The sequence below is a fragment of the Macaca thibetana genome, chromosome 9 (genome assembly GCF_024542745.1).
Source record: "Macaca thibetana thibetana isolate TM-01 chromosome 9, ASM2454274v1, whole genome shotgun sequence".
NCBI lineage: Eukaryota > Metazoa > Chordata > Mammalia > Primates > Cercopithecidae > Macaca > Macaca thibetana.
In genome coordinates, this window is record NC_065586.1 from 74,369,395 (window position 1) to 74,383,609 (window position 14,215).

Here is a 14,215-nt window from a genome sequence, read left to right on the forward strand (position 1 = left end):
GCTAATCTTTTGTATTTTAGTAGAGATGTGGTTTCACTCTGTTGCCCAGGCTGGTCTCAAACTCCTGGGCTCAGGCAACCCACCCGCCTCAGCCTCCCAAAGCGCTAGGATTACAGGCATGAGCCACTGCACTTGGCCTCTCACCTCCATTCTAACATCATTTGCCCTGATCCTTGATTTGCTGAAGTGGCTTCAAGACTCAGTGTTGATTAGCTTTATCATCATTTAAGATTTTACTGGATTCTAAGTCTCCTTAAGGAACTGCCTCTGATTGTCTATTATTGTTTCCCCAACACTGGACCAGGCACACAGTAGACATTCAGATGGCTAGTAAATTAAATTATCTTTGATGCTCTAGACTACAGTTCTCAAACTTGTTCTGGAGGTTTATCTAATGGTTAAGAGTAGTTTTCTTGGAAGATCATGTGAGTATATTCCATGTAGGCTCTTCTCTATATCTCACTAATATATACCATATATTTTTAACAAAGTATATTTCTGTTTCTTTCCATGAATGTTTGCTACTTGGTTATTTGTTTTACCATCTGCTGTCACTCATCAACAAGGAGCTTGCACCAAAGCCCTAGAAAAATTTGTATTTGAAGAGTGTAAACTGGTAAATATTTTTTTCTATTAGAGAATACCACTCTTCCATTTTGCTGGTGCTACTCTGTAGAAACATAGTTTGAGAACTATTGAGGGTTACAAAGAAACTACGAGCCATTCAAAGTGTTAGATGTTACTGAGTACGGTGGGTGGATTACCCCTGTCTCTAAGACTGCTTTTGCCTATTTTGTGGGAAAGAGCTATTTTGTATTTTCTGATGCACTGAAATCACTGTTTGTGTCTCAGGGGACTGATGGATATAAGATGTGTGAGCCAGCAGTCTTCCTCCTCACCCTTTTTTTCCCCTTGAGCTGTCTATGCCTGAGCGCATGGTTGGGAGCCTTAGTCTCTCTCCCACCCAGGAGGGAAATGCTGGTTTGTTCAGGCATGAAGGACATTAGTTTGACCTTCACAATTTTCTTCTGTAACCATCTCCTGAACTTTTCTCTTTAGAAATTGTTTGCACAGTAAGCAAAGCTTATAGAGTTAAAAAAATGTATTTTTAAGAATATTTTAAAGAAGTTAGGCTCCTGGTATTTCTAAATGTACATTATGACGTTTAGATATTGACCTTGTTGCCCATTTAGAGGATATATATGCTTTCTTCAGGATTCAAATTGGAGCAGAATAGTAACTGTAAATAATTAGATCCCCAAAGAAATCTTTTTATAAATGTTAACACTGAAAAATCTCTTATTCATTAAGATAACTGTCCTTTTCATAAGGATAATAACTATAAGTTAATATGTTTATTATATAATAGTATTCAGACTGTTTCAGAAAAACTTGAATTCTATTTAATAGATGATATTGGACCATAGAATTTAACAAATCATGATTTGGACCTAAGGATCTTTCAACAGTGGAGTTTTGTGTATTTTGTTTTTGTTTGTAAGCTAAAGAAAATTGACTTACTGTAGGTAGATATGCCGAAAGTTCATTTTCATCTGTTGTCATCTATGTAGTGGCAAAACCCAGCTTCGCCATGTGTCTCAGTCCATTTAGTGTTGCTATTGCAGAATACCTGAGGCTGCATAATTTATAAGGAAAAGAAATTTATTTGGCCCGCAATAATGGTCACTGAAAAGGCTAAGATTGGGTGGCTGCACCTGGTGTGGCCCTCAGGCTGCTTCCACCCATAGCAGAAAGCAAAGGGGAGTTGACTTGAACAGAGATCATATAGTGAGAGAGGAAGCAAGAGAGTGAAACCAAGGAAGCCAGACTCTTTTCAACAAGCTGTTCTCTAGGGAACAAATGTCTTCCCTTCCCTTCCCTTCCCTTCCCTTCCTTTCCTTTCCCTTCCTTTCCCTTCCCTTCCCTTCCCTTCCTTTCCCTTCCCTTCCCTTCCCTCCCCTCCCCTCCCCTCCCCTCCCCTCCTCCCCTCCCCTCCCTCCCCTCCCCTCCCCTCCCCTTCCCTTCCCTTCCCTTCCCTTCCCTTCCCTTCCCTTCCCTTCCCTTCCCTTCCCTTCCCTTCCCTTCCCTTCCCTTCCCTTCCCTCTTCCTTTCATTTATTTTAAGTTCAGGGGTACAAGTGCAGGCTTGTTACATGGGTAACCTTGTGTCATGGGGGTTTGTTGTACAGATTATTTAATCACTCAGGTGTTAAGCCTAGTACCCATTAGTTATTTTTTCCTGATCCTCTCCCTTCTCCCACCCGCCACCCTCTGAAAGGCCCCAGTGTGTGTTGTTCCCCTCTATGTGTCTATGTGTTCTCATCATTTCGCTCCCACTTATAAGTGAAAATATGCAGTATTAGGTTTTCACCCAAAATTATGAAAACCTTGGAAGACAACCTAGGAAATACCATTTAGGACATAGGCCTAGACAAAGATTGCATGACGGTAATGCCAAAAGCAGTTGCAACAAAAGCAAAAATTGACAAATGGAATTTAATTAAATGAAAGAGCATCTGCACAGCAAAAGAACCTATCAGCAGAGTAAACAGACAATCTACAGAATGGGAAAAAATTTTTACAAACTACGGATCCCTCAAAGGTCTTAATATCCAGCATCTATAAGGAACTTGAACAAATTTACAAGAAAAAAAAAACAAGCAACCTCATAAAAGAAGTAGGCAAAGGATATGAACAGACACTTTTCTTCTTCTTTTTTTTTTTTTTTGAGACAGAGTCTCACTCTGTCACTCAGGCTGGAGTGCAGTGACGCGATCTCAGCTTATTGCAACCTCCGCCTCCCAGGTTCAATCAAGTGATTCTCCTGCTTCAGCCTCCCAAGTAGCTGGGACTACAGGTGCCTGCCACCACGCCCCACTAATTTTTGTATTTTTAGTAGAGACAGGATTTCACCATATTGGCTAGGCTGGTCGCAAACTCCTGACCTTGTGATCTGCGCGCCTCAGCCTCCCAAAGTGCTGGGATTACTGGCATAAGCCACTGTGCCCAGCCAAACAGACAGTTTTCAAAAGAAGACATACATGGGGCCAAAAAACAAATGGAAAAAAGCTCACATCACTGATCATTAGAGAAGTGCAAATCAAAACCACAATGGGAACAAATTTATTTTTGAGTAAGAACTCACTTCCATATCCCTCCCTTGTCACAGATCCCATGACCCAAACCCCTCCCACTAGGCCCTCCCTCCCAACACTGACACACTAGGGATCATATTTCAACATGAGTTTTGGTGGGAACAAACCACATCCAAACTATTGCACCATGGTACCCAGCAAATATTATAACATTTATTGTGTAAGTTAAGAGATACGATGAAATTTCCATAAGCTGTCTTCAGTAGACAAATGGTATCTTTCTGCAACGGTATCAGATCACATTCATTCAATCAAAAAGAATTACTGAATTTTTAATAGGTGAGATTTTAGCAGTATAGAAAATAAACATAATCAATACATCCTTGGAGCTCACACTTTACTGTGAACATGCAAATAAGTGAATAATTTAAATAGGAGGAAGTGCTAAGAAGAAAATGTATAGGACAGTATGCTAGAGAGTGAGGGTGAGGGCATGTCTAGTTAGGGAGGCCTCCTAGGGGAGGTGCCATGTGAGCTGAGCTGATGCATACATGGTGATAAAAGTGAATTGTATGCAGATCCCAGGGGAGAGCAGTCTGGGCTCAGGCACAGTAAGTGTGAAGGTTTGAACAGGGAGCAAGCCCTACATTTTCAAGGAACAGAGAGAAGGCCAGGGTGGTTGCAGTATGGTGAACAAGGGTGAGAGTGGTAGGAGAGGGGGCCAGGAAGGTTGTCAGGGTTCAAGTGCTGTAATATGCTATAGGCCATTGTAAGGAGTCTGTATTTTATTCTACAGGCAGTGGGACACCACCAAGGGTTTTTTATCAGGGGTACAGCCAGATTTGTAGCCACCAGCTTCACATGTACATCATTGAAAAGTCTCTTTTAAATGGAAATAATTTTTCTTTGTATTTTATAGAATAGACCAGAGGACTGTCATTTGGCCAAAGGATGCTTTTGAAACTCGGCAGGACTTAAATGAGGTAGGTGCAATCATTACTGGTTATAAGAACATTAATTAGCCAATCATGAGTTTTACCATTCTTTTTCACAGTACTAGGAATCTGTTCTGATGAAAACTTAGTATTTTTGCTTTTAAGTGAACTTGTAATACTTATAGTTCTTTGTTCAATTGGTAATGTTTTTCCTTCTTCTGGAGCAAACATATTTAAAATATTGTTTGTGAGGCAGCTCATGATGTCTTAGCCCTAACCGAAGTCCAGCAGTCATTTTGTTACACTCTTTTCAGCTTTTCTTCAGGATTATATAACCATGGCTGTGACAGTTAACATTTATAAAATTTTCTCTTAATTTTATTTTGTCTACATCTCTGTTTTTCCTAACGGCTTCTGCAATTTCAAACATAATCATGCTTACTGTTTATCCACTGAGAATGATATAGTTTGGTGTTTGCAATGTGATTGTCTTAGTAGACTTTGAGACATGAAGCCATATTTTCCAATCCAAATGATTTCCCACCAAACTGGACATCATGATGTTAATTAGCTTGTTCTGGATTTTCTTTGGAATATGTAATTGAATTCTCCTGTATGAAATTAATGTAACGTAATTATGATGTCTATTATTATGAATGCCTTTGCTTAAGACATTGGTTTGGAATACTCTGTCTGGCTCCTCTTGTCTTCATTGTAAATTAAGTAGTAGTGGGTGGTATTTAGTATGTCTGATTAGGGTCATAGCAAAGAGAATGAAAAGACCTGATGACCAGATGCCAAAAAGAGAAATGATGGGCTTTAGGCAAATTGTTTATTTGACGTTTTGAAGATGCATTGCTCCCTCCTCTTCCTTTCCCACTCCACAAAAAGGGTACTTCACTAAATTTAGGTGATTTTCTTTTTCTTTTCTTTCTTTTGGTTAGAACTTGGTATAAATAAATAGCTAAAAGTAAACCAGCTGCTTGGTTAAGCCAAGTTAAATAGCTAAAGTGGTAAAAAATGTCCTAAAGATAAGGACACAGAACTGTTATTTTTGTGTGCATGCATACAGACAGGCTCCAAATTCTAATCTTCCTCATGGTAATGAGTGAAAAAGAGTTTAAGAGAAAAGAGGCAAGAGCCTGAATCAGTGAATGCAGCTGTCCACCCCACCGTGAACAAGCAAAATGCTAGCTGTAAAGGAGCAAAGGTTTGTTTTGACATAAGTGACTAGAAAAATTAGGTGATTGTAAGAGTCAACTCATGACAACTTTCGAGTATTTGGGAGAAACTGTTTCTTGAGCTGCAAACCCATAAGGATGCTGAGATCACTTGAGCATTCCCAAATCGCAGTTGTGAAAAGCTATATTTGAAAATCTGCTTTTCCATATTCCTTCACTACATTGTATTTGCAAATGACATGAAGTATGTGCCAGCTTACTGCGCTGATTGCCTGGGCGTAAGAGCGCTGGATGGAGAGGTCCATCTAAAACAGCAGGCAGCGCCATATTTTAAATGTGCACGCTTCCATACAGAGGTGACGCTGCTGATTCAGACTGGTTGAATACAGTATGTGCTGACAGTGGTTTTCTTCCATCAGGGGGTGAACTATATAGATTGACCCACATTCTTTCACGCAGTTTCTGTTGTGGCCAAAATTTGGGAGACCAGAAAAAAGCCTTGGGGAAACTTGAAGGAGGTGCAGTATGAATGGGTCAGAGGCCATCAAGGACGGTGGATGTGTTCCCACTCATGGATTGAAATGTCCTATGTCATTCCCAGCATTTCTCAACTTATTGAACACCAAACTCTTTTACAGAAGAACCACCTAATCACATTTCTTTAGGCGACAGAGTCCCTATGGAACACAAATGGGAAACATTGCTATAATATTTTTAATAGGGATAGAAAATAATAGGGATAGAAAATACAGAAAAGTACACAGGTCATAGGTATACAGCTGAATGAATTCTTACAAAGTATGCAATCAGCACATAAATCAAGAAACAAAATATTACCAGCATCCCAGATGCCTCTCTGTAATTCCTTCCAGTCACTACTCTCCTATGAAGATAACTAGTATTTTTTAGTGTTTTATTCATGGATACACTCTTTTGTGTTTGGCTTTATTTGCTCCATGTTACGTTCATGAGGGTCATTCATGTTTGGTATATAGTCGTAGTTTTCATTTGCTTTGCTGTAACTTATTGTATACTTGTTTCTGGTTGTTGACTATTAAGAGCTGTTGTTATCTATCGTATGTATTTTTATTACTATGAGCTGTTTTCTGGTCTCTGTACAGCTGACTTTTTACGGGAGTATGCCTCCCATCTCTAAATAAACATGTAAGGTAGAACTTTTTGTTATGTTAGCTCTCTTCATTGGTTTTTGTTCCTTTATTTTATTTATTCACCACCTGCCCACACATCCTTATAAAGAACCTACCAGTTCCGTAACTGCACTCTGTTCCATACCAACTTGCAAGTCTAAAACCAAAAAAGAGTTTCTTGAGCCTCATGAGAATCATAGTCCACAAATTTTTTCCAGATGTTTCCATATGTTGTACCTAAGTAATAATTACAGGATGCTACATATGTACCTTATATATTCCTCAAATTTCACATCTGGTATTTCACTTCTACTACTTCTTTGTCCACTTGCTCTGTGACTGACAGATGGGGCTCAGCTTGATTCCAGAGCTGGCACTTGACCCGAGGTCTTCTCTGCCTGGCACGGTGGTACATGGTGTAGCGTATCCGCGTATGTTGTCTCTGTGTGTGTTTCTCATAGTTTCCTAGTGGGCTGGAGAGCTCACTAACTTCTTGTTTCCACTTGGCATGAGTATAGATTTGACACCTGCCAGTCTCATATTTCTTCTGCCAGCCTGGAGCTCCCAGTTTTTGACTTTGAGTCTCTTGATAGGAATTGCATTTTTTATTTCACAGTTTTTGATATCTCTGGGACTAGGATATAGGAGTTTTTTCCAGAAAAAAAAACTGATTAAATCTCCCTACTGACATTCACCTGAGCTGTATGACTCTATCTCTATAAGACATCAGATTTTGAGGGTTAGGATCTTTTGAATCCTGACAGGAAAATATTGTAGACTTGAGATCTGTCAGTATCTCATCCACCTTAATCCTTGGTCTTAGTCAGTCTGCCAGTCCGTGTAATTCATAAGCATTCAATAGATCAGAAAGGTAATTGAAAGATAAAATGAAGAAAAATGTTGTTTTACTCTCTGTATGTTTGTAGATCACATTCCTTGATTCAGTTCCAGTTAAGAAAAATAATATATTTATAAAGAAAACTAATGAATCTCTCCTTCCCTGGAAAAAAAAAAGCCATATTGGTTCCTCAAACTACTGTTTCCAACTCTCAGACTATATATGAAATAGCACCACATCAACTTCTTTTAGTTTTCATTTGTAAACTAAAACTACCAAGAAAAAATTGGTAGACTCAACAGTGAGGGTGAAAAGGGGATGATAATCTATGCTTCCCACCTTGCTTCCCCACTTCTAACTCTGTAGGAAGTTTTGAACTGGGCTAAGTCTAGGTGTCCTTTCAGATTTTTTTTAAGTTTAATTAGATTTTTAAATGACAAATAATAATTGTACATTTGTATATATTTATGGGATACAACGTGATGTTTTGATAAATGTGTACATTGTGGAATGAACAAATCAGGTGAATTTGCATATTCAACACTTTGAATATGTATCAGTTCTTTGTGATGAGAACATTTAAGATCCTCTATTTCAGCTAATATACAATATATTGTTATTAACTATAGTCACTGTGTGGTGCAATAAAACACCGAAACTGATTTATCCTGTCTAACTGAAACTTTATGCCCATTCACTAATGTCTCCTCTTTCCCTGTCCACCTCCTCCCCACCAGTCTCTGGTAACCCTATTTTACTCTACCAAAAGTTTGACTATTTTAGATTCCACTTATAAGTGAGATCATATATTGAAAGTGAGGCCTTTCAATTTTAACATTCATTGATTCTACCCCTTTTCCATTTTCCCAGTGCTTTCAGAATGTAGCCATAGCTTCCCATCAGGGATTGAATAAGGCAAACTAAGTGACTCATGATTAAGGCCTCCTCCTGGCCAACCCACCATCTGAAGCCTTATTGGGGAGTGAATAGTAAGTAGTGCAATGGAAGTGATATATGTGCTTAGCACAGTTATTTATCAGTCTCACACAAGAGAGAGGCCACATTATCGTAAGTGAAGAATTGTGATCAACTGGGGATCTGGAGTGGTATGGCTGGAGCAGGCTGAAGCTCTGGGTCACCATGGGCCTTCTTTTCTCCTTTATTATACTCACCCAACCCAACTCCTATGTCATATCATACAGAAGGAAATGGTCACCTCAAAAACTGATGGCCTCTGTGCTCAGGAAAAACACTTTATTTTCTTATCTGATAGATACTTTGAAGGTATTCTGCATTTACCTTTTGGATAAAACAATGTCAGTTGAGTGAATGTGAGTTTGTTTTCATTTTACTTCTTACCTGGAATTTCAAGGCCATATAGGTAAGGTCAGCCACAAGCCAATTGACCTTGAAGGAGAAGCTTTAGTGACCTTACATGGATTCCATATTTCCCTTGTCTTTGAGGCTTATTGACCATGAAACTGTCTTGTGCTGACATTGACCATCACTATCGTTTATCCTCTCCAGGCCTAAGAAGGCAGCTTATAAATCTGAAAAAAATAAAACAATCTTGTCATGGGTTAATGGGTTTACCCAAGAGAGATGTGTTGAGCACAAAGAAGCAGATGCTAAATCCTGAAATGTGAAAATGGATAAATGTTGCATCAGTCTTTTGCACACCAATAAACTCTATACCTCCAATGGTGAGGATTTCAAGGTAGCTAAGACTTAAGGCATCAGTGGGAGGAATACTTCTAGGTGGGTATACTGACTTTTTTTTTTTTGTCCCCAGAATCAAACCATAGAGACAGCTGTCTGTCTTTCCCATATATGTTTCTCACATGGTAAGGAGTCTAAGTGGGATGCCTCATTGTAGGAACATAGAAAAATGTAAAACCTTAATAGAATTAGGAGGACAGAATAAGTTCAGTTGCAGGGAGTGAACGAGATAGAGGGGATGGGGACTATGTTTAGAAGGTTTGAGATTCTGAAATTTATGGCAACTTGCTGAGGTGGCCAGCCATAGTGAAGTGGAAGGAACACTGGAATTGAGGAGGTTGAGGAATTATGAAGCCAGACATTAGCATGATTGTCAGCCTGGACATTGAAGTAACTGAGTATGTCAGGGACCACTGATGGAGAGTAAGAAACCAACCCAGATGGAAGTTGCTGAATCCTGTAATATACAGGTCATGGAATGGGAAAGGATGGTGTTGTCTTTTGTAGGGGAGAAGAAATTGGTAGACTCAACAGTGAGGGTCAAAAGGAGATGATAATCTATTCTTCCCACCTTACTTCCCCATTTCTAACTCTGTGAGGTAGAGAGTAGGAAAGAAAAATGATTTTTCAAGGTGGAGAAATTTCAGTCATGTTGTTACTTCATGAGGAATGTTAACACCGTCACACTGGCTAAGCCATTTCACCTGGTAACTAGTAGAACCTAAAGCATCTGAAAAAGGCAAGCACAAGTTCTCTGATACTGCACTGTGCTCCCTTTATGAGTGCTTAGCCCATTTATGGCCAAGGTTGCAATGTTTTGAATTTTTGCAATCAGACCTTGGCGATGACCTTGAGCAGTAGGATATAAATAACTCCCACATGCTGAGCGTTCCAACAATGGAACACTAGGCATAAATGGGTTAGAGTGAGAGGATAATAGCATCTCTTTAATGGAAAGATTATTACTGTAACTTATTCTGAAGAATTTGTTATAAGTGCTCTTTGTGTTTATAGAATAAGGTAGAAATATTTTTGCTGTTAATTGACCCTACAGGGCATTCTAAAGGTGTGTTCTGCCTCTGTTACTGCTTTGAAATTTAGTATTGACTTTATCAAAAATAGTCAGGAGATTTCCAGATTTGTGTTTGTCATCGTCACCTTCACTGGTTACTGAGGAACCAGAGGAAGAGAAGATGCTCACAATGGGCATGGATTCAGACTTGTGCTATGCTATATTCTGACTGTGGTTCTACCATAAGAGGACAAATTCCTTAGGAATACCATTAGAATCTAGAGGAAGAGGCTATCTTATAAGAAACAAATGTAATAAATTAACAGCAAGCAACAGATGTTCAATAATGACCTAGTATCAATATTAAGAAGTTTAACCTTGAATCTGTAATTGCAGTCTTATTTTACAAAAGAGATACCTATTTTTATTTAGCTTGGTATGAAAGAGATGATTTATTTACCTGAAATCAATATGAAAAATTAATTTTTCTTCATATACTACTGTTAACTCTTATCTGTTCAATTATGTTGGTCATAATAACTAAACTTTAGCCTCAGTGTCAAAGATATCTATGAAGAATGCTTTAATATGTTAATTTTGTTAAAAGTAGGACAATTTACACGCATGCAGTATCCCTCTTTGAGTCAGTATGCATGTGTTTATGTCTTTGTGTATCTCCATGTGAAAGACTAGATTGTGTTTTTATCAGCATCCACAGTTTATCTTATAGGTATTTTGGCATCAAGCCATATCAGGCCTCAAGATGGTATGTATTGTTTTGTTCAGGATGTGTTTCTTCCTCAAAATTGTGTTAATTTTGTGAAAATAGTCAAGAAAGAGGCTTCTTAGGCCTTTCACATTCTTGAGCTGACTGAATGGTATTATTTCTGTAAAAATAGGCAGCTGTATTTTTGTATTCAAATGCAAACCCAGTCTGTAGGGTTAGGCCTTAATTCAGGATTGATTGAGGATGTTTTACAAAGTATCTGGGATTCTTACCGTGTGACTGAAAGTCAATTCAACTTGGTTTTAATAAGAACAGGATGTTATTGATATATGTCTGAAAACTTAGGATCAGGATAAGCTCTATGCATGGCTAGGTCCAGGGATGAAAACTCATCATGGAGATGCCATCTATTCCTATCTCTCGCTTCTTCTTTTTCTATATTGGCTTCGTCTTTATTTAGGTCAGCCCCTCTCTAGGGACAAATTATTTAGTCACTAATTCCAGTGTATATTAGTTTTCTATTAATGGGTGACAAATTACCAAGAACTTAGTGGCTTCAAACATGTATTTATTAGCTCACAGTTATGCAGGTCAGAAATGTGGGTGGACTCAACTGGGTTTTCTATTTAGGGTTTCATGAAATTGAAATCTAGGCACTGGCTGGGGTAGTTTCTTATCTGGAGGATCTGGAGAAGAGCCTCCGTCCCAGCTTCTGCAGATTGTTGCCTGAATTTAGTTCCTTGTAGTTGTGCAACTATGTGTCCTGCTTCCTTGCTGGGTGTCACCTGAGGGCAGCTCTCAGCTTCTAGAGGCTGTCACACTCCCCCTCCTCACCCTTTATCTTGGAGTCAACAACAGCATGGCAGATCCTTGTGCTTTGAATTTCTCTGATGTTGTCTTTTGCTACCAACTGGAAGAAATGCTGTGCATTTTAAAGGCCTCCCCTGATTGGTCCAGGCTCAGCCAAGTAATCTGTATCTTTGGTCAGCTGAGTTAAAGCTTTAATTACATTTGCAAATCTCTTCATAGAAGTACCTAGATTAGTGTTTGATTATGTTATCAGGGTATAGGAATCTTGATGGCTACGTTTAGGATTCTGCCTACCACATAGTAAAATAACAGTCTGTCCTTCCTAGTTCTAAAAAGTCCCTTATTTGAGTGTCATTTATCTGGCTTGGGGCATGTGCCCATTTCTGAATCAGTCCCTGTGATGATGGCGTTTGGAATAAGCTGATTTGTTAGACTTGGGCCATATTTCCCACTTAGGATCTAGGAGTGCGATTCTCAGAAGATGAGTAATTAGATGCTGGGCTGCATAATGTTGGTCTCTGGAAGCATGATCTCCAAAGTAATTTTCCTCTCTGCTGGACCCCTGCAGGATGCCACTTGGCGTTTTTCTGGTATGGTTTTTTGAGTTGAGGTAGAGTCACCTGTCTCCCCTACTAAGGTTTGTTCCTCAGCTGGAACAGTATCCTATGATTCATTTAATTTTAGACAACTTTTGTTATCAGTGTCAATGAGCACATCCTGTAGCCAACATGGTCATGGTGTGAACACTAGCTCTCATTCCCAGTTGAATGAACTGCATGACAAAAAAGCTCTGAACTACTTCCCGGTCTGGTTTATTCTGCCCCATTGTTCAGATGCAACTATCCAGCCTGTCTTCTTGTCTCCAGGGAAACCAGATCTGTGGGCCTCACCCTCAGGGGAATCCTTAGTGTGGTGTTGGCAGAAAAAGTGGAAGCCATGTCAGCAGCTGCCTCTATTTTTCCTTGTCTGGGAACTGCCTCGGAGAAGCATCAGCGGTGTTGGACTGAGTAGAGGCATTGAGGCAGGACTTGCCTAGTTGACCCACCTGTGCTGCCTTTTGCCTGGCAGCCTACCCATTTCCCCCACTCCCCTGCAGCTTTGCCCCATTGGCTCCTCCTGTTTTCTCTGGCATGACATCTTGATCCTTTTTCTTGTTGCTCACTCTTTCAGGTATTTCTCTTCATACTACTAATTTCCTACTCTCTCATGGAAGGCTGGAAGGAACTGTACCCAGTTCAGTGGCTCCCAGGGGCCAGCCTGTGCTATAGTTTTTACTGCTTTTTGGCGAAAGTATAAATATAAGATAAATGAATATAGTGAGTTTTTTTTTTAATAAAGTCTATGAACAACCTTTCACTTAGAAATTGTTCTTAAAATTTTCATTTTGTGAAGAAATGATGGGGAGGAGATTTGTTTGTTTTCTTTCTCACATGCTCTCACTTGGTGAAATATAAAGTTGACAGCTTTCATAAATATATTCTGCTCCACCTACCCCTGCTAACTTTTAGAAAATATTTCTGCTGATTTGAAGACCAAATTTTTCCTGAGAACTGTGTCCTTTGAGACATTTTCTTCTAAGGATAATTCTTTCTTTCAGCAGGATTTATTGAGAAGCAAATGTGTATCCAGCTTTGGGTCTGGTACAGGGATGAGGTGCAAGAGCTGCAGTATAAGAATGTACTTTGTTGTCCTCACTTCCCAGAGGTTTATAGGGACACACATCAAGTCCAGACATCTGGCCTTCCTAGCCTTGTCACCTGTTGTCTTTTTTAGGACATTTTTGGCCTTCTGAAGATTATAAAACTCAAGTTTATAGAGAGACAAGAGCTGAATTTTTTTATTTTCTTACAAAATATTAGATTTGAAAACCTAAGTGTCCATCAACAGACAAATGGATAAAGAAAATATGGTACTTATATACAATGGAATATTTTCCAGTCAGAAAAAAGAATGAAATACTGTCATTCACAGCAACATGGGTGATCCTGGAGAAAATTATGTTAAATGAAATAAGCCAGTCACAGAAAGATAAACACTGCATGTTCTCGCTCCTGTGTGAATGCTAAAAAAGTTGATCTTGGCTGGGCGAGGTGGCTCACGCCTGTAATCCCAGCACCTTGGGAGGCCGAGGCAGGTGGATCACGAGGTCAGGAGATCGAGACCATCCTGGCTAACATGGTGAAACCTCATCTAAAAATACAAAAAAAAGTTAGCCGGACATGGTGGTGGGTGCCTGTAGTCCCAGCTACTTGGGAGGCTGAGGCAGGAGAATGGTGTGAACCCGGGAGGTGGAGCTTGCAGTGAGCCAAGATCGTGCCACTGCACTCCAGCCTGGGTGACAGAGCAAGACTCCATCTCAAAAAAAAAAAAAAATTTATCTCATAGAAGTAGAGAGTAGAATAGTGGTTACTAGATGCTGGGACGGGTAAAGGGGAGAGAGAGATAGGGAGGGATTGGTTAAAGGATATAAAATCATAGCTAGATAAAAGGAATCAGTTCTAGTATTCTACAGCTCTGTAGTGTGACTCTCATCAACAATAATTTACAACGGGTTTTCAAATAACTAGGAGAGAAGATTGTGAATGTTCCCAACACAAGCAAATGGTGAATATTTGAGGTGGTGAATAATCTCATTATTGTGATTTGATCACTATGTATGTATCAAAACTCACCGTGTGCCCTATAAATATGTATAATTACTATGTGTCAATTCGAAATTTAAAAATATATAACTTAAAAATTAGTATTTGA

The 14,215-nt window shown here is 39.3% G+C and overlaps 1 protein-coding gene across 5 annotated transcripts in view; it reads left to right on the plus strand.

The window, feature by feature from the left end:
* The window catches only part of FAM13C (family with sequence similarity 13 member C), a 113,213-nt gene that overhangs the window by 53,219 nt on the left and 45,779 nt on the right, over nucleotides 1–14,215 (plus strand). For all 5 annotated transcript variants that reach the window (XM_050803047.1, XM_050803046.1, XM_050803043.1 and 2 more), the window contains one exon: nucleotides 4,014–4,077. In XM_050803047.1, the coding sequence (XP_050659004.1) occupies nucleotides 4,014–4,077 (64 nt within the window). The remainder of the gene's footprint in view (nucleotides 1–4,013; nucleotides 4,078–14,215) is intronic.